Source organism: Eptesicus fuscus, chromosome 12 (assembly GCF_027574615.1).
Source record: "Eptesicus fuscus isolate TK198812 chromosome 12, DD_ASM_mEF_20220401, whole genome shotgun sequence".
In the NCBI taxonomy this organism is placed as follows: Eukaryota; Metazoa; Chordata; class Mammalia; order Chiroptera; family Vespertilionidae; genus Eptesicus; species Eptesicus fuscus.
This window is the reverse complement of record NC_072484.1, coordinates 171,759-189,034: the sequence shown is the minus strand read 5'-3', so window position 1 is coordinate 189,034 and position 17,276 is coordinate 171,759. Positions and strand designations below refer to the sequence as shown.

At 67.5% G+C, this 17,276-nt stretch overlaps 3 protein-coding genes across 8 annotated transcripts; 1 reads left to right on the top strand and 2 right to left on the bottom strand.

Annotated features, from left to right (window-relative positions):
• Window positions 1–698: 698 nt before the first annotated feature.
• Window positions 699–7,336, top strand: TCEA2 (transcription elongation factor A2). Of its 2 annotated transcripts, none has more exons than XM_008157150.3 (10): window positions 699–921; window positions 3,153–3,215; window positions 3,516–3,621; window positions 4,538–4,628; window positions 5,362–5,492; window positions 5,602–5,658; window positions 6,046–6,200; window positions 6,278–6,424; window positions 6,873–6,944; window positions 7,134–7,336. In XM_008157150.3, exons 1-10 carry the CDS (start codon window positions 850–852, stop codon window positions 7,140–7,142), a joined length of 903 nt encoding a protein of 300 aa, XP_008155372.1. In that variant the 5' UTR covers window positions 699–849; the 3' UTR covers window positions 7,143–7,336. The 2 variants fall into 2 exon arrangements, with proteins under 2 accessions (XP_008155372.1, XP_054580388.1); XM_054724413.1 differs by having other exon boundaries at window positions 4,505–4,628.
• A 647-nt stretch (window positions 7,337–7,983) lies between these two features.
• Window positions 7,984–13,185, bottom strand: RGS19 (regulator of G protein signaling 19). Of its 5 annotated transcripts, none has more exons than XM_028133472.2 (5): window positions 13,095–13,185; window positions 10,277–10,372; window positions 10,042–10,160; window positions 8,997–9,071; window positions 7,984–8,917 (listed from the first exon to the last, which is right to left on the bottom strand). In XM_028133472.2, exons 2-5 carry the CDS (start codon window positions 10,304–10,306, stop codon window positions 8,491–8,493), a joined length of 651 nt encoding a protein of 216 aa, XP_027989273.1. In that variant the 5' UTR covers window positions 10,307–10,372; window positions 13,095–13,185; the 3' UTR covers window positions 7,984–8,490. The 5 variants fall into 5 exon arrangements, with proteins under 5 accessions (XP_027989273.1, XP_054580217.1, XP_008155373.1 ...); XM_054724242.1 differs by having other exon boundaries at window positions 10,277–10,354; XM_008157151.3 differs by lacking the exon at window positions 13,095–13,185 and adding an exon at window positions 12,588–12,708.
• A 3,076-nt stretch (window positions 13,186–16,261) lies between these two features.
• LKAAEAR1 (LKAAEAR motif containing 1) lies at window positions 16,262–17,276 on the bottom strand. Its single transcript, XM_008157184.3, has 3 exons — window positions 16,843–17,276; window positions 16,457–16,579; window positions 16,262–16,380 (listed from the first exon to the last, which is right to left on the bottom strand). Exons 1-3 carry the CDS (start codon window positions 17,245–17,247, stop codon window positions 16,321–16,323), a joined length of 588 nt encoding a protein of 195 aa, XP_008155406.2. The 5' UTR covers window positions 17,248–17,276; the 3' UTR covers window positions 16,262–16,320.

Below are 17,276 nucleotides of genomic sequence, written 5' to 3'. Positions count from 1 at the left end.
CTGAGGCACAAAGTGGTCAATGACTTATTTGAAGTGGCAGCCAGGAATTCGCATGGGGCAGATGACTGTGGAGGCAGGGTCCCTGGCCACACAGCCTCTCCAAGTCCTTTGGTGCCTAACCCCAGCCCATGCCTTTCCCAGACTCCAGAGCCTGTTACTGTTCCCTGGTGACTCCAGGCGGCGCCCTGCACGAAGCCTTAGATGCCCAAATCCGGAGCTGAGCGCTCAGGGCATCTTCTGCAGGACTTGGCTCTTGGGCACCAGAGTCAGGATGCGGCTGCCCTGCGACAGCGGGTGATGGAAGAGGAGGGCTCAAAGGGGGTGGAGAGAGGGGAAGGACTCTAAGGTGCCTTTGCCTTAGAGTCTCTCGCGCAGTGGGTCCCCTGGCCAATTCAGGGAGGAGGATTGCGGGGGATGGGGGTACATCTCGGGGTCCAAGCCGCACCTGGTACTCATGTCCTAGCCCACGCGCCACCGCAGCGCCCTCCACCGGCTAACTGGACCGTGCGGGGGCTTGTGGGACTGCGAGTCCTTCGGTTCCGTCGGTCGGCCGTGACGGCCTGCGTCAGGACTACAATTCCCAAGAAGCGGTACGCACCCGCGTGGCTCCTGGGAGTTGTGGTCCAGAGCGGGAAGAGCGCGCGCGAGGCGGGCGGCAGTGAGAACTACATGTCCCAGTTTGCAGCGCGGCGGGCGCGGGGGCCAAGGGTTTGAACGGAGGGTCTCCCTCCCGCGGCAAGGCTGCGTCGGCGGCGGCGGGTGCGGGAGGCGGTGACGGCCGGGGGTTGGCGTCTGGGCCGAGAGGCTGAGGCTGGCGCGGCGGGCGCTGGGGGCGCTGCCCCTGAGGCAATGATGGGCAAGGAGGAGGAGATTACGCGCATCGCCCGGAGGCTGGACAAGATGGTGACCAAGAAGACCGCGGTGAGGGGCGCGGGCCGCCAGGACCCCGGGACCCCCGCCCCGCCGAGCCCGCCGAGCCCCCGTCAGGGCCCGGGAGACTACCCGAGGGGCAGGACGAGACCCCGCCGGTGGCCGAGCCGAGACCCCTGCCCCGGGCCAGCCCTGCCCATCACCCCGCACCCACGGTTAGGCCGCGATCAGGCCCGGACCAGTCCGGCGGCCACCGCTCTGGACTCAGACCCCAACGGCAGGCCCGGCGCCCGCCCCTTGCCAGGCCCCGGCTCCAGACCCCGCGGGGCGGCCCGCGATGCCCTTCCTCGGCCCCGCCCCTCCGGGCCTGCGACGCGCCAGCCTAGCCGGGGCCACCGCACCGCAGCCCTCGGCCCGCAAGAGATGGGAGCGCGAGATCGGCCTCTCAGCCCCTGCAGTCTGCGGGGCCGGGGCCCTCATGGTCACCTTTCAGGAGCCGGCCACAGGCCTTCCCTGTCCCCGCCGCACAAGAGCCAGGTTTCCTTAATAAATGCTTTCCCTTCTTTAGCCAGGACTCGGCCAGCAGCACTGGGGAGTGGGTGGGCAGTAGAAACCTCCAGGACAGCGCCCTCCGAGGTCCGGGAGCCTGGCGGGGGTGCCTGGGCCTCTTGTTCTGCCGCCAGGAGCCTTTGCAGAGGGGCCTGGCAGGTGGGGTTCCAACAGCTCGGAGGCCTGGGCACCCTGCATGCCCTTCCACGGAAGCATCCTTGTGGGCGGAGAGGGTCCTGGCCGGCCCCTGGGAGGCTCGCCGGAGCTCCTGGGTCCAGGCGGAGTGGTGACCTCAGCCGGTGGAGGGCCTGGGCTCGCATCCCTGCATCAGCTGGGGGCTTGCACTGACGGTTTGGATCCCTGGTTGACCCGGTTGCTGGGAAAGGGGCTGGCTCCACGCATCCGTTCACCCTGCCAGCAGCGCCGCGCCCCCTGCCCCTTGTGTGCAAACCCCTGGGAGGGAGTGGGCAGCGAGCAGGGGTGTGGGAATAGTCTGTAGCCTTTCCCAGAGATGACCAGAGAAAGAAGCTACTGCCCCTGAAGGAGACAGAAGGACCACTGAGCACCCCAGCGGGGGACAGCGATGGGTCCTGAAACCCCTGGAGGGCAGGATGGGGCCAGGCAGCCCTGGGGGAGGGGTATGCAGTAGGAGCAGTGCTCACCCCAAGCCCCAGGGACAGTGAGGGAAGCAGCCGTGGCTGGTGAACACTGCCTGTGGAGGTGGCGGGCGGGTGCTAGGAGTGGGGTGAGAGCTGGCAGAGGCTCTCGGGGGTTCCAGTGCCCACGAAGGCCCGGCTTGGGATGTCAGGAATCGAGTTTGTCTCTCCAGAAAGCTGGCATTCTGAGCCTGAGGCTCCGTCAGGGGAGACGAGCCGTGAGTGGCACTGTGCCCTTGGCGCTGGCGACATCGTCCCCTCGGAGGAGATCACCCAGGGCTGCAGCCTGAGCAGAGATGCCACCCAGATTGGTGTGGGGGTGGGCCAAGCCCTCCCATGACCTGGGACATCTGAGGCTCTCACAAGCTTGGGTGGCCGGGTGGGGTCATCTCTGCCCTTTACGTGAAAACCTCGCTGCATGAGAAATGGAAGCCTCTGTGGAGGGAAGGGAAGCAGGGAGAAGGGTGGGGAGCGGCCGCTGAGAAGGGGTCCTGTGAACAGCTGTGGAGGGAGGGAGGGCACGCCCTCCGGGCGCCCTGGCAGCCACGTCCCTGTGGTGGGAGCAGCAGCTCGGCTCCCTGGCGGGCCGGAGGGCCGTGCCTTACTGTGTGAGGGCTTTGAGAAAACGGGTGTGGGGTGGGGGGAGCCAGAGGAAGACCAGGGGCCTAAGAGTCCAGGCGAGGGGGGCGCTGGCCAGGGCCTGAGAGTCCTGCAGAGACGGATGGGGGTGGGGTGGGGTGGGGGCTGTGGACGCTGGGTTGGGTGTGGTGAAGGCATCCTGGGTCCTGGGTCAGCCCCTCTCAGCGGGTGAGTGGGCCAGGGACATGGGACTGCACAGGACAGTGGGCACCCCTGGGCCACCCCTTCCCCTGGCTGTGGCCCCCAGGCATTTCCCGTCGTCCTGGTCTGGTCAGTGGCCGATGCTGGGTGACAAGTCACGGCCTGTAATGTTCCCGCCGCCCCGGGCACCTGACCAGGTGATCTCCAATCGTCACTGCCCTGTCCCCCCTCGTGTGTCAGAGGTGGGCTTGTGCACTGCGACCTCGGAGTCCTCATGAGGCGCCCCGCCCTTTCCAGGAGGGAGCCGTGGACCTGCTGCGGGAGCTGAAGGCCATGCCGGTCACGCTGCACCTGCTTCAGGTAGGCCCTCGTGCCCCTGCTCAGGACGGCTCCGGGGCCGCGCCGGGACGCTCGCAGGGCTCCCTGGCCCCGTCCTTGGCCAGCACCAACACCTTCCCCGGAGCCCGCCCCTGCCTTGTTCTGTTCTGAGATGGGGAGGGACAGGGTGGCCCACCTGCCCTCACACCGAGCTTCCCAAGTCCCGGGGGGGGGGGCAGTAGCCCTCGGAAAGTGTCCCCTTCCCTTCGCCCCGCCCTGGGGAGCCTCCGGGGGTCTGTGAGGAGGCTGGCGGCTGCCCCAGCCCACAGGCTCGCCTTGCAGTCCACCCGGGTCGGCATGTCCGTCAACGCCCTGCGGAAGCAGAGCTCGGATGAGGAGGTCATCGCACTGGCCAAGTCGCTCATCAAGTCCTGGAAGAAGCTCCTGGGTGCGAGTCAGCAGCACGGGCCGTGCTGGGGCCCCGCTGTCCCTGAGTCAGAGCCACCTGGGAGGGGGCTGAGGGCCCTGGGAGGGTGGGCTGCTATGCAGAGCCAGGAGGGAGGAGAGTGGAGGGTGAGTGCAGGGCTCGGGCAGGAGGACAGGGAACCACCCAGCCAGGGGCGAAGGGAGGGGGAGGAGGGAGAAGGGGCCGAGGGGGAGGAAGAGGAGGGAGGTGGCAGAGAGGAAGGGGGCATTGCCCCTCAGAGGGTTGGGCAGCCTCCTGAGAGGTGCCGCCTCAGGCCCGGAGCCCCTCCTGCCTGTGCGCTGCCCCAGCCGGCAGAGCGCAGACCTGCGTCCTGGGCCTCCCTCTGGTCCGTGTGGCCTGGTGGCGGGTGGGAGCCGCATCCCACATGAAGGTCCCAGGGAGACCAGCGTCTCAGGAGCCTAGCGGGGTGTGCTCAGGGGAGGGGCCTCACTGGTGCCCGAGGTCCAGCTGGGGAGTGGCCTGTCCTGCCTCGCCTTTGTCCAAGTTCAAATGCTTCACCTGCGGAGACTGTGTGTGTGTGTGTGTGTGTGTGTGTGTGAGGGAGACTGGACTCAGGAATCACTGTGGGTGGATGGCAGTCTCCTCCAGCAGGACAGGCAGCTGGGGGGACCCCAGAAAGGCCCACAGGCAGCCTGCTAGGGGGGTATGTATAGAACGGTGTGGGGGCCATCTGTCTGCGGCTGGGCAGGAGAGGGTCCCAGCTGGTTGTTAGCAGGAAGGCTCAGCACTAGGGCCTGGGGGGGCAGGGGGAGGGGAACGGCTGGCTGCGGCCTGAGGCTGTGCCTTGGTGATGATCTGCTCCCCTCCCTGGCCTGGCCCTGCCCTTCCGTCTCCCTTCCCCCAGCCAGCCACACCCCTCCTTTCTGGGCACTTACAGATGCTTCAGATGCCAAAGCCAGGGACCGGAGGAGGGGCGGGCCTCTGCCCACGTCATCCTCCAAGGAGGGCTCCGAGGCCAAGGACTCCAGGTAGTGCGCCTGGGAGGCGGCGCGCACGTCCTGCTGCCTGGGGCCCACCTGCTCAGCATGAAGGTGCTGCCTTCCGCCCTGGGCAGGCTGAGGGCACATGAACATGGCCCTGCTAGCCTCTTGGAGGGACCCTCCCAGCAGCCAGGCCTGGCCTGTTGGGGTGCCTCCCTTCCAGAGCTCCTCTAGACACTCTCCTCAGCCCCCACCACCGCGGGCGAGGCTGGGTCTGGGCTGAAAGAGCTGCTGCGACCCTGAGTGGGCTGCAGGCCGTCCCTGGTCTGGTTCTCAGGTTGCACACCCTTGAACTTGCATCACCACTGCGGCCTCTCCCTCCCTGTGGGGTCACGGCATGAGACCAGCATGAGACTGAGGGAGGGCTGGAGGAGGCAGCCTGGATGGCAGGCAGCCTGGCTGGGGCTCCTAGCCCTGTGAGGGCGGCCATGCTGGTGGGCACCTGGCCTTGGGCGACTCCCGGCCCCACCTGCCTCTCCTCGATCTGGCACATGGTGTTGGGTGTTGTAGCCCCGTGATCTGGGCTCCCCTGGGTGTGATGCTGTTCCCCTAGTGCCCTGTCAGGGGTGCCCTATCCAGCAGGCCTCACTGGACAGGGGGGCAGACCCCAGGGCATGCTACGCTGGACCGCAGGTGCATGGGTCACTGGCTGTGACGTTGGCTTTTCTGGTGACCGGCGTCTCGTGAGTTCACGTGGTCCGAGGGTCCTGTCTCTCTCCAGCCGCAAGAGGCTGGAGCTGCCGAGGGTGCCGCCGGCCCCGAGGATGACCACGTTTCCCCCGGTGCCGGTCACCGGCGACGCCGTGCGGAACAAGTGCCGGGAGATGCTGACGGCCGCCCTGCAGACGGACCGTGAGTGCCCGCTGGACAGCTGGTCCCCAGCCCACTGCTGCCACCTGGTGCTGGGCGGCCGAGGGGGGGGTGGAGCCGGCGGGCGGCTGGAGAGAGCTGCTTCCTGCAGGTGACCACGCAGCCGTCAGTGCAGACTGCGAGAGCCTGTCGGCCCAGATCGAGGAGTATATCCTTTCTGCGGGGCTTCCGGCTGGGGTCCAGGGGTGTCACCAGGCCCACCAGGCCCAGCCCCCTGGCGGCCACTGTCCTGGCGCCTTTGCCAGGCTGTTGGGTGACGAGGTAGGCTCATCCCTGAGCCTGCTGAGGACTGATTCTGCCTGCTGGTGCGGCCTGGCCTTGAACCTGCAGCTGGGACCCAGCCAGGACTGGGTCCAGGTGGGCCCCCAGCAGCCCCTCAGCTCACCACCTGACTTGGGGGGCAGACTGACCCAGAGTGCTGGGCTCCTCTTCCCAGCCCAGCCCTTACCCTGGTGGCCCCCGGGAGGCCCTCCCTGGCCCAGTGCGGTGGGTGGTCAGCAACCTCAGCCTACAGCGGGTCCTTAAGTGCCCGCACGCATCTTCCGGGACGTGGGGAACACGGACATGAAGTACAAGAACCGTGTGCGGAGCCGCATCGCCAACCTCAAGGACGCCAAGAACCCTGACCTGCGACGGAACGTGCTGTGCGGCACCATCACGCCCCAGCAGATCGCGGTGATGACGTCGGAGGTGCTCCCCTGCCCTACCCGTGGCGGGGGGCGCTGCCCTGCGGAGCTGGCTGCACAGCTAAGCACCCCCTCCCCCAGGAGATGGCCAGTGACGAGCTGAAGGAGATCCGCAAGGCCATGACCAAGGAGGCTATCCGGGAGCACCAGATGGCCCGCACCGGGGGCACCCAGACAGACCTGTTCACCTGCAGCAAGTGCAGGAAGAAGAACTGCACCTACACGCAGGTGTGCGCCCCCTCGGGGCCCAGCGCCCTGAGCCGGCCCTGTGGGTGCCGTCCACCCCTCACACCTGACCCCGTGGTGTGAATGGTGCCAGGGCTGGGGCCCAAGCCAGGGAGTGACGGTCACCTTTGGGGCCTCCCCTTCCCCCCAGTAAGCAGTGTCTTGGGGGGTGGGTCCTGCTTGCTGTGGACACTAAAGTTGGGGGGCCTGGCCCAGCCCTGCCTGGAGGGGCCGAGGGCTGTTGCTGCTGTTGGGAGGGGGGCTGTGCGGCCTGGCGGCGGCTGCAGAACCACACACAGACCCGCGGAGGCCACGCTGCTGTGGACCCGGGAGGTCGCTGGGGGGCCGTGGCACGTCACCCGCAGGGACCCCGGGGCGCGGCCAGCACGGGTGGCCTTCCAGGGTGACGCCAGGGAAGACCTGCTGCGGGGCCTCACACGTCCTCCTGCAGGTGCAGACCCGCAGCTCCGATGAGCCGATGACCACGTTTGTCGTCTGCAATGAGTGTGGGAACCGCTGGAAGGTACGTGGGCGAGCCCGGGCCCCTTCCTCTGGGTGGGTGCTCTAGCCCGTGTGGGGTCGGCCCGGTGTGAACTGGGGGACAGCCCTGCTCACCAGCCTCCGGGAGCTCTGCTGAGGGTGGTGGAGACCCTGCCCGCCCCTGCCTCCCGCCCTCAGGGTCACCGATGCTGAGTGCCCCCATTCCTTGCAGTTCTGCTGAGCCCTCGTGCAGATGTGCCTGCAGCGGCGGCCAGCGCTGGCCGCCCCTCCTCGCCTCCTGTGGACACAGCCTCTCTGGAGCCCTGCCTGTGCCTTCCCGGCTGTCCCCAGAAGGCAGACACCTGCCCCCCCGCCCCCCCCCCCCATCTGCAGCGCACCTTTCTCCAGACTATTAAATGTTTCTTTTTGCCACCACACTGCCCTTGGCTTTCGGTTCTGGTGGGCTACGCAGCGCTGGAGCTGGGAGTTGGGTCCCCACTGCCGCTGGGACAACCCTCCTTCCTGGGGTCAGGGAACACGGGCGTGGCCCTGGGGGAGCAGAGCTGGAGGGACTGGGTGGAGGGGGCCTTGGGCACACAGAGGACCCGGTCTCCTCCCCAGGCACTACTGCTCGGGGCCCAGGGCGAGCCTGGGTCAGCCAGCCCTCACCCTGATCTGCTCTGGGAGGCACGGGGAGGTGGGGTGGGGCTGGACCCCCAACTAGCTCAGCGCCTTGGACCACAGGCAGCATCGGACCCCTTTGTGTCCCAGAAATTCAGGGACGAGTGGCCAGCACATCCTGAGACAGAATTAACAGTGTCTGGCACTGGGGACCCTTAGGGAGGGTTCACCCATGGGTCCTGCCCCTGCAGGCCAGTCTCTGGGGTGACCTTTGAGGCGTTCCAGGACCCTGCCCACCCGAGGCTTGGGCAGTGCTTGCCATTGCACTGCCAGTCCTGGCGGGGCGCTGTGGGGGCTGCCCCTGCTGGGGCCCGGCACCTCCGCTGTGCAGGCCCTTACTGACGGGGGGCAGACGGGGCCCCTGCTCTCCTGCCCGGGTCTGGACATGGAAAGGAGGAGGCTTGCTTTAAAAGTATCTTCAATAATAAGATATCCTATGTTGGGGGGAGGTGGAATGGAGATAAATATGAAAACTTTTTTTCCTTGTAAAATACAGCGAGGACACGTTTCCAGATTCAAAGTTAATGAACATAGAAGAGAGAAACGGGGTCCTGCCACCTGGAGCCTAATGCGGAGGCTCCGGGTCCGAGTCCGGGGAGCAGACCGCTCCAGCGGGAAGGCCTGGCCAAGTCCCGCACCGGGCAGTGCAGCAGCCTCTCCCATCACGGCCACTTCTCCAGGCCCCGGGCCTCTCGAGGCTGGTGGGTCCGAGATGCCTCCTGGAGGGTCCGCCCCTCACCAGGCAGGAGCCCCTGGCTGGCCAGCACCCCTGCCGTCAGCAGGACCTCAGGGCACTAGCCCCTTGGGTGGGGAGGGCTCCCGGCCCGCCCTCAGGGTGCTGGGCCCGGTGTGCCGACACCGGCTGCCCCACGGGGAAGGTGACCTGAGTCTCTGCCCACGGGGGCGGCCTAGGCCTCATGAGAGGACTGGGGGTCCCCCTGGAGCAGCAGGGCACGGTAGGCGGGGGAGCTGAGGAAGCGGGGGTAGGAGTCGCGGTGCATGAGCGTGTAAATCTGCAGCTGCGCGTCGTCGAACGTGTGCGCGGACGGCTCCTGCATCTTCCTGTTGATGCCCTCCCGGACGCGCGAGTCCAGGCTCACCTCCCGGGGGGACAGGATGGACACGTAATCCTCATAGATGAGCCGCGCCTTCTCGTCCACCACGTGCTGGTTGGCCTCGGCCTTGAGCTCCTCGCAGGCCAGCCAGAAGAGCATGTTCTCCTCGCTGTACTCCGTGCGCAGGAACGCCCGGAACGCGCTGCGGCCCGCGGGGCTGTGCATCAGCTTGTCGAAGGACTGTGCCCAGCTCTGCGCCTCCTCAGGGCTCGGCGTGCTGCTGGGGCACCCGCCGCCGCGTCAAGGTCGTGCCGCTCCCCCAGACCCCCCGCCCACAGATCTCACGGCCCCGGACTCACCAGGCTTCGCAGCTGGGGAGGGGCTGCAGCTTGCTCTCCCCGGAAGCCCGCCACGCTGGCCGCCGCCCTTCGCTCCTGATGGCAGACACGCGGGCCCGTGCGTGAACACGGACACGCAGCGCGTGTGGACATGAGGCCTGGGGCTCTCAGCACCCGTGAGCCCACCGCAGGTGGCAGCCCCAGGATCTGCTCCTTCGCCCCCGCCCCGGGCCATGGCTGCTCCAGCTCCATTTGACCCAGGACCTCCGCTGTCTTCTTGCTTTTGGGCCTTCACGGGCTCCTGGTATCCCCCCGCCTGACCTCACCCACTTTCTCCCCAAGGCCCCACTGATGGAGTGGGGGTGACTCCTGATTCTCCCGAGGAGCCTGTCTTTCCCCTCTGGCTCCCAAACCCATGCCTGGCTATGGACACCTCACACCAAAGTGTCCACACGGAACTCCGCACCTGTGGTGCCCGCCTGACCCCAAACCCGCCCTTGGCCTCCAAAGCCAAACTCGCAGTGAGTTCTAACTCTTCAGATTCTCCCACCCCAGCCCACCCTCAGCCACCCTGGGTCTGGGCTCCAGCCTCGCTTGCTCACAGGTCAGCCCGCCCCCTCTGGTTCCCCGCAGTGCTGTCCACTCAACAATTTAGGGCTGGAGGCCCGAGGAGGGGCAGGCCTCTGAGAGGCACACAAACTCAAACAGCTTCCCCAGATGCCGACCAAGCCCCGGGGGCGACCTGGAGGCCCAGGCCCACCCCAGCAGCTGCTGTGGAGGTTTGTCCCCATCGTCTCCAGGCCAGGCCTCTGCTCAGCCCCCTCTACCCTGTGGGTCCGCAGGGCCAGGCTGTAAGTGGCGTCAGGAAGCGTGTGCTGAGTAAAAGACAGGGCGCACACAGGGCACTGGCTACAGCCACCAGACCCACCAGCCTCTGGGTCTGTGTTGTGGGTGCCAGAGGTGTCCCGCCTGCGGGTGACGCCTCAGAAGCCACATGAGGGTTAGGGAGTGGGGTCTCGGGCCCAGGTCTGCTCAGCCCACCCCTCCCCACCCCCACCCCACGTACCAGGAGCAGCTGCAACAGCAACACCAGCACAAGCAGCAGGGGTTGCGGCTGGGGGGAGCCGGGGCCCCCGCATGACTGGACATGGAGGGAGGCTGGTCTGCCTCCTCTGGCCCTGTGTGCTGGGGGAGACGGGCTGCCTCAGTCACAGGTGGCCAGCCTCCCTGGTGCTGGAGGGGCCCTCAATTCCTTGTTGCCCCCCAGTCCCTGAGGGGGCGAGGCGGGGGGGGAGGTGCACCTGCTTCTCGGCCTCATGCGCGGTGGGCATGGGTGGGTGGAGGTCGTCGCTCGGGCTCCGTGGTGCCGGCTCGGGACCCTGACCACAACCTGGGGTCTGAGAGAGGCCGAGGTTCTCAGAGAACCTGAGACCCCAGTCCTGAGGTTCCCGGGAGGGGTCTTGGGAGTTGCCTCCCTCCTTCCTGGAGCCCCGCAGGGCCTGCTCCCCTGCCTGCAACCTCGCCCCAGCCTACATCAGGGCTGTGAAGAGCTCCATACGAGGTTCTGGGACACCCCCATCTGCTCGGTCCCTGGGAAGCCGGAAGCCTGGGTTCCTCTTTCTTGGTTTCCGGCTCCTGGCCCCTCCCAAGGGGACTGGGGGCCCCGAGAGTCTAGGGCTGTCAGGTCAGTGCACAGGGATGGAGGTTAGACATGCGGACCCCCATCCCAGCTCCCTCCAGCCTGGGTTTTCTGTGGAGGTTGTGTATGGGGGTGGGGGTGAGTAGGGTTGCTTCCCACCAGGAATCCAGATCTGCCCGTGGGCCCCACAGCAATGCCCTGTTCACTGGGACTCGGCAAGGGGCGCCGACCATGCCTGCAGCTTGAGGGGTCTGAGTGGGGAAGGCACGGGGAGGGGGGCTCATGGTGAGGACAGCCACGAGCTTTCTGCCGTGGGCCCGCCGCTCCTCTGTCCTCAACGACGTGGCCCCTGGTAGCCCCGAACCCCAGCTGGCCACTTACTGCCCAGGTTTCCCGGCCTCCCTACGCCTCCCGGCTGGGCAAACTGCTGCCTTGCCACAGAGCGGGCACGTGTGGGGGGAGGGGAGCAGGGGCTGCAGCGGGAGGGGAGGGGGTGTCCTGCTCCCTAGTTGAACTGCAGGGTACCCGGGGGAGGCAAGGGGTGTGTCTCAGTGTCCGCAGCACTTTCTGTGCAGGGAGTGCGGGGGTGGGGGTGGGGAGCTGAAGGCTCGAGCCAGGCAGCCCTCATGTGTCTCCAGGGGGGCGACTGTGGATCCCCAAGTACTGCACCTCGAAAGCGACAGCGCAGGGCAGCCAATCAGCACCCGGGAGGCAGTTTTGAACGTCTCCCCACCACGGGCCCTGCCGGCGCTCACCTTGGCCCAGGCGAGGGCCCACAGGCCCGGGGAGCCCCTGCTCATCTGCCTCGCAAACCTCCCTGCGCCCCCACCACCTGTCTCAGCCGCAGGAGGCTCAAAACTTGGTTTCATTTGATTTTCTCATCACTCAGCTGAGGGTCTTTAATCCTTTGTGGTCCATGTTGGCCCTCGGCCGTGGTCAGGAGGGAGGTGGGTGCTCTAGGACAGGCCCTGCAGTCCCCAAGCCAGCAGCTCTGGAGCAGGCTCCCCCGGCCCTGGCCCCTGGGTGAGGTGCGCAGGTGACAGCACACGCACATGCTCAGGGCACCCCCGTCTCCAGGGCCTGGCAGAGGCCCTGCCCTGACCCATAACTGGGAGCAAGGCACAGGGTCCCCTGGGGCCTCAGCCCCTTACAGCCCTGAGGTCACGGCAGGGTAGAGGGTAGGGTTCAAACTTGGTCCTAGGGGCTCCCAGCAAGCAGATGGGGAAGCAGCAGCCCACAGCCTTCCCCTCAGGGGTCAGGTTTCTAGGGAAAGGAAGGGGTGTGGCGACCTCTGAGGCCCCGGCTGTACCCCAGGCTGCTGTGACTTCCCCAGGCTGAGCTGCTCTTCCTCCTCTGCACCCCCGCCCGCTAGTGGGGGCAGGGCCTCGTCCTGTCCCCCAGCCCCGGTACCTGTGCGGCGCCACCTCCGACTCAGCTCTGAACTGGAGAGGCCCTTCGGAGGGGGCAGGCCCAGGGGCTGGAGTCCCAGTTTGGGGCCGAAGGGGGACAAGTTCCCGCGGTCCAGGCTGGAGGCCCTGGGCCTGACTCCCTTTCGGGCTGGCTGTGGCGCCTCCTCTCTCCAGGCTGGGGTTCCGGCCCCTCACCCTGGCCTTTGGAGGAGGGCTCCTTCCCCTTCCCCAACCCCTTGAAGACCCCCCCCCCCAATTCTGGGATGAAAGAGGCTGGGCAGGCAGCCAGTGGACCCTCTAGGTAGACTTGCCATCACCTTCGAGCTCCATTCCCTCCGGACCCTGCTCAGTACCTTTCCTACCTGCCCCCCCCGCCCCCCAACACATTAGGCTGTGGGGGAGCCCCAGACTGGCTCCTCCAAGGCCAATTAACCGGTGACCTCGCCCCAGCCCCCTTTCCAGTGGCGGCGGGGACTCACTCCTCGGGAGGGTCTGGCCTGTCGCCTTTTGCAGGGACCTGAGCCCCCACCCTACCCCAGGCAGTCGCCAGGGCGCCCCACTCACCAGCGACCCAAAGGCGGTGGGAGCGGGAGGGCCAGGCTCGGTCCGGGCCTCCCCGGGCTGCCGAAGGGGGTGCGCCGCCGCCGCGGAGGAGGTTCCCGCGGTCCGGAGCGCGGCCGGCCCGGCCTATCGGTTCGGGGGGCGGGGGGGCAGCGCCTCCTCTGCGCCTCGCAGGTCTGAGGAGCTGCCGGGTCCGACAGAGCGGGGCCCACAGGGTGTCCCGCCTCCGCCCTCCCCACCGCTGAGGGGGGCGGGAGGCACGGAAACCTGGCTCTTCCGGCCCCCCTTTGAGCAATCACTTCCCCAGGCTCCGAGCTGCAGAAAAGGGGAACCCGGTGGTAGCACCCCCTCCCCCACGCGCGTGGGGGTGGACTCCAGTCCCTCCGCGGCCCAGGTCCACGTGGACCCCGCCGCGGGAGTCCTGGGGTGCGGCCCCCGGAGCCTGCTCCCGCCCGCACGCCCCGGCCGCAGGGCAGGGCCACGGTCCCGGCGCCACCGGCGCGCACTCACCGCGCGGCTTGCGGCCGCTCGCCGGCCGGCTCCGAGGTCCGCGGTCCCCCGATCGCCGCGGCCGGGCGCGGGGTGCTGTGCGCAGGCGCCTGGCCGCACTTCCCCAAAGCGCGGGGCCGGGACTTCCTCGCTCGGTCGGCGCCCGGGCCCCGCCCCTGCCTCCGCCCAGCACCCGCCCGGCGGGCTCGCCCGCGGTCCCCACCGGCCGTCGCCAGGGCTGCGGCTGGAGGTGAGGTGCCGCCAGGGGGTCTCTGGCCCCGAGCGGCCTGGGCTGCTCTGCAGCAGCGGGGTGTGGGCGTGCCTGGCTCTGCTCCGCGGCCGCCCTGGCTCTGCCTGCCCCGGCGCCCTAAGACGCTGGCCCGGACGTGGAGCCAGAGAGCCCGGGCGTTACTCTGCCCGCCTCTCCCGGGCGGCCCCCCAGCAACATGAGGGCAGGAGCCCCTATCTCCGTGTTGTAGGGGTTACCAAGGAAGGGGCAGGGCCCTGGGTTGCGGTGCCGGGGAGGGATATGGGTTCTTGCATCTGGAGTCATCAAATGTCCCTCTCCGTGGGGCTTGGGCTGAGTCCCTTCTAACCCCTCATGTTGCCCCAAGGTGTCCTCCAGTTTAAAGCCACGCCCGCCCGCCCGCAGCTGGTATTCTGAGCTGGTGCAGCTGGTAGTTCAGTTCCTATCCCAGCCAGGTTTTGGAGGTCATGGTGGGCCTGCAGCGGGTGTGACCCCTGGTCTCAGCGGGTCCCCTGCAGGCGGCAGCCTGCACAGCTCCTGATGCTGGGCTCTGCTCACACAACGACTTCCGGTTGCACAGGTCGTCCTGTGGACAGGCGCCCAGACCTCGGAGGTGTGAAGGGAAGTGGAGACTTCACACCACTCTTCCCGTGGGCCTCGCAGGGTGTGACCCACCGGCCCTGGAGCAGACTGCCTGTCCTGGGTGAGAGATGAAGAGGCAGGGGAGGGGGCAGAGGGGCGACAGGGCCCTAGAGCCTGGGGTGCCTCGTGATGCCGTGGGCCCAGGAAGCTTGGCTGCCATGTTGACAGGCTGGCTAGGACAGGGGCAGAGGCCGAGGGCCTGTCCAGACCGGAGGTCCCACAAAGACAGGCCAGTACTGGCCAAGGCCACTCCGCCAGGCTGATCCCTTGGTGCAGCAGCTCCACCCTCCTGAGAAATGTGTGGCAGCTGGCTGCGGGTGTGCAAACCTCTTTGCCCCTTTGAGCCACTCCCCGTGTCCTCTGGCCACTTGGGCCTGCTCTCCATCCCCTTGCCTCGGTCTTTCTGGGTGTCCTGTGCCTCCTCTGGGGAGTCTGTCTCTGTAGAGGGTCCCCATGTTCCACGGAGGCATGGGCAGAAACTCACTCAAGAAAATGAAACTCACTCAGTGGATAGAGTGTCTGCCAGCGGGTTCAGTTCTGGCCAAGGGCACATGCCCGGGTTGTGGCTCCATCCCCAGTGTGGGCCTGCAGGAGGCAGCCCATCAATGGTTCTCTCTCATCACTGATGTTTCCTATCTCTCTCTCTCTCTCCCTTCCTCTCTGAAATCAATAAAAATATATTTTTTAAAAAGTTAATGGTGGAGGTGGAATTCGAACCCAGGACCCGCTGTCCAGAGCGTAAGTTTGCTGTCCTGGGAACCGCCTGGCCCCTCAGAGCCCCACAGGCATTGAGTCTTAGTCCACATGCTTGCGCATGGCAGCCGCCCCTCCAGGCCCAGGCGCCTCTCTGTGCCGCTTTCCTTGGCCTCCTCTCCAGACCTGGGGTCCCCTCCTTGGCAGGGAGGTCACAGGGTGCCTGTGTGCCAGCTGACGCGTGGTGTACAGCCGTCTGTGCGGCTACTCTGTTGCTGGCCTTCTTGGGGCTTGGCATGTCTGTGTTGTCCTTCTGTCCTTGTGCCCTTGTGCCTGCCTAGGGCGGTGCCCTCCCTGTGGGGTAACGCTCTGTGGAGGGCATGGCGCCCAGCGGAGCTCCTGAGGCCTCCGTTTTAGAGATGAAGAAATGGAGGCCCAGAGAAGTGATGAGATGAGGTGCTTTTACAAACACACGGACGCATCCTAGGCCCTCAGCACGTCCTCAGGAGACAGAACGCTGGGGTCCCGATTACAGGGGCTGGGCCAGCGGAGCCAGGCTGGCTGCCGTCCAGTGCATGTCAGGGTGTGAGTGGCCACCACTCCTGGACAGAATGCCTCCCTGTCCGTCTCTCCTTCCTCCTTCCCTCTTCCTTCCTGAACACCTCCCTCCCACCAGTACTGACGGAACTCTCCACCCTCCCAGAGCTTCCAGACTCCAGCTCCACGCACAGTCCTGGGTGTGATCCAGGCCAAAGGCAGCAAGAGCTCAGAGAGGGCAAAGGGTCATTGGGGGGGAAGGGCTTGCTGAGGGCACGGAGGGCCCAGGTCACCTGCAGCGGTCCCCAGCCTGAGCTGGGCTAGGGAGGGATAGTGACCACTGAGCAAGCTTCCTTGCCAGACCCCAGCTCTGACCTAGGGGGAGTGAAGAACGCACCCCTCCAGGATCTCTGCGCTGCAGCCGATTGGAGGTGGGGAGGCCCCTAGGGGTGGAGCTTGTGGGGTCCCTGAAGCCCCACTGCAGTCTGGGAGGAGTGAGCGGGGAGAGGGTCGCCGAGGGAAGTCCTGGGCTCTGCAAACAGCAAGAGTATTCTCCAAGGTCTGTCCAGAAACTTGGAGGCTCTCAGAATCTAGAAGATTTGCAGGACGTGGGCTTATCCAAATGGGACAGGGGCAGTGTCCTTCCGTGTGTGCGTGTGCGTGTGTGTGTGTGTGTGTGTGTGGTGCGCTGGTCAGGGAGATGGACAGGGCAGAGGTGGCCATTCAGGACGGGAAGGAAAGCCTGAGGGCGCAGGGGCTGGTCCCCCTCCCGCCCCACCTCCGGTTCTCCCAAGGACCGCCCAGCCCGCGGCGCTCCGGAGGCAGCCCTGGCGTGTGCAGTCACTTGCTCTCTGAACCCCTGTGGGGTGACCTGCAGCCTGGGGTGCGTCGAGCTGCCCTTTCTCTCCCGTGTAGCTGTCCCTGTGACGAGCCAGGCTCTTGTCCCCTCTGCTGCCGGGGGACAGCCTGGTCTGTCAGGTTAGGGTGTCCCTGTCCCAGTCGACCTGATACCCACTCTGTGACCCCCTCCCCCCCGGGGCCTGCAGGGGGAGCACAGAGACCAGCAGGCCTTGGAGAAGGAGAACTTTATGCGGGAGGCGGGGTGGGAGCCACAGCGCCAGCCGCCCGTCAGCGCAGGAAGTTCCTGCTGTCCACCTTCTCCTCCAGGATGGTCTCCACGCGCCTCCGCTGCGGGAGAGGGGCTGGGGCCAGGCGTGCAGGGCGGCGGGCGGCCCCCCTCCGCCCCTCCCGGGCTGGCAGGCACCTCTTGGCGGTCCAGCGGGTCCGGGATCCGCGTGGGCTTCAGCTGCGGCGGCAGGAACAGCTCCAGCCGGATGGCGGCGCGCGCGCACTTCTGTCGCTGGATGAGAAGCGAGATCTCCTCCGCCTGCGGGCGGGCGGGCGGGCGGGGCGCCGCGGGGGTTTCTGAGCCCCAGAGCGTCTGCCCGGCCCGACGCTCCCCGCGGGGCACCGCGCCCCCGCCCGCCCCGCCGCCACCCCCGCTCCCGCAGGGGGCCCTCGCCGCCCCCTCCGTCGGAGCCGTCTCCACCCCTTTCCGCGGGCCGCCCCGGCCTCGGGCCCCGGGCCCCGGGCCCCGCCTTCTCGCCTGCCCGCCCCGGCCTCCGGCCCCGGCCCCGGGCCCCGCCTGACCCGCATGTAGGTGTAGCGCAGCCGCAGGGCGCGGACCCGGCCGCGGGCCTCCGCCGCCTTGAGGACGCCGAGCAGCCGGTCCTGGCGCGCCGTCGGCGGCTCCTGTGACTGCGTCCACGCCCGCGGGTCGGGCATCCGGTACCCCAACTCCGCTGATTCGCGCGGGAAGATGGAGGCGGCCGCACCCACGTCTTCAAGCAAGTCCCCGAAGAGCAGGTGGCGGTGGCACTGCTGGGGGCTCATGGCCTCCAGCCCCTCCAGGGACAGAGCCCAGCCCGGCTTGGGGGGCTCTCTTGCGGGTGCCCCCTTGGCGCGCTTCTCACGGGACTCCGCGCTCTGCGCACCCTTCCCGGCTTTCTCCCGCAGGTCCCTGCTCCCGGCCTCCTTCGCGGCCGGGGGTGGCATCCTCGGTCTCGCTAAGGGAGGAAGACGTC

Coding starts and splice junctions, on each gene's coding strand:
- RGS19 (XM_028133472.2), bottom strand. CDS start 10,306: ATGCCCACCGCGCATGAGGCCGAGAAGCAG. Junction 10,161..10,276: donor CGCATGAGGCCGAGAAGCAG/GTGCACCTCCCC, acceptor CGTCTCCCCCAG/CACACAGGGCCAGAGGAGGC. Junction 9,072..10,041: donor TGCTGTTGCAGCTGCTCCTG/GTACGTGGGGTG, acceptor GTCTGCCATCAG/GAGCGAAGGGCGGCGGCCAG.
- LKAAEAR1 (XM_008157184.3), bottom strand. CDS start 17,247: ATGCCACCCCCGGCCGCGAAGGAGGCCGGGAGCAGGGACCTGCGGGAG. Junction 16,580..16,842: donor TGCGCTACACCTACATGCGG/GTCAGGCGGGGC, acceptor GCCCGCCCGCAG/GCGGAGGAGATCTCGCTTCT. Junction 16,381..16,456: donor ACCCGCTGGACCGCCAAGAG/GTGCCTGCCAGC, acceptor CCTCTCCCGCAG/CGGAGGCGCGTGGAGACCAT.
- TCEA2 (XM_054724413.1), top strand. CDS start 850: ATGATGGGCAAGGAGGAGGAGATTACGCGCATCGCCCGGAGGCTGGAC. Junction 3,622..4,504: donor GTCCTGGAAGAAGCTCCTGG/GTGCGAGTCAGC, acceptor CCCTTCCCCCAG/CCAGCCACACCCCTCCTTTC. Junction 4,629..5,361: donor TCCGAGGCCAAGGACTCCAG/GTAGTGCGCCTG, acceptor GTCTCTCTCCAG/CCGCAAGAGGCTGGAGCTGC.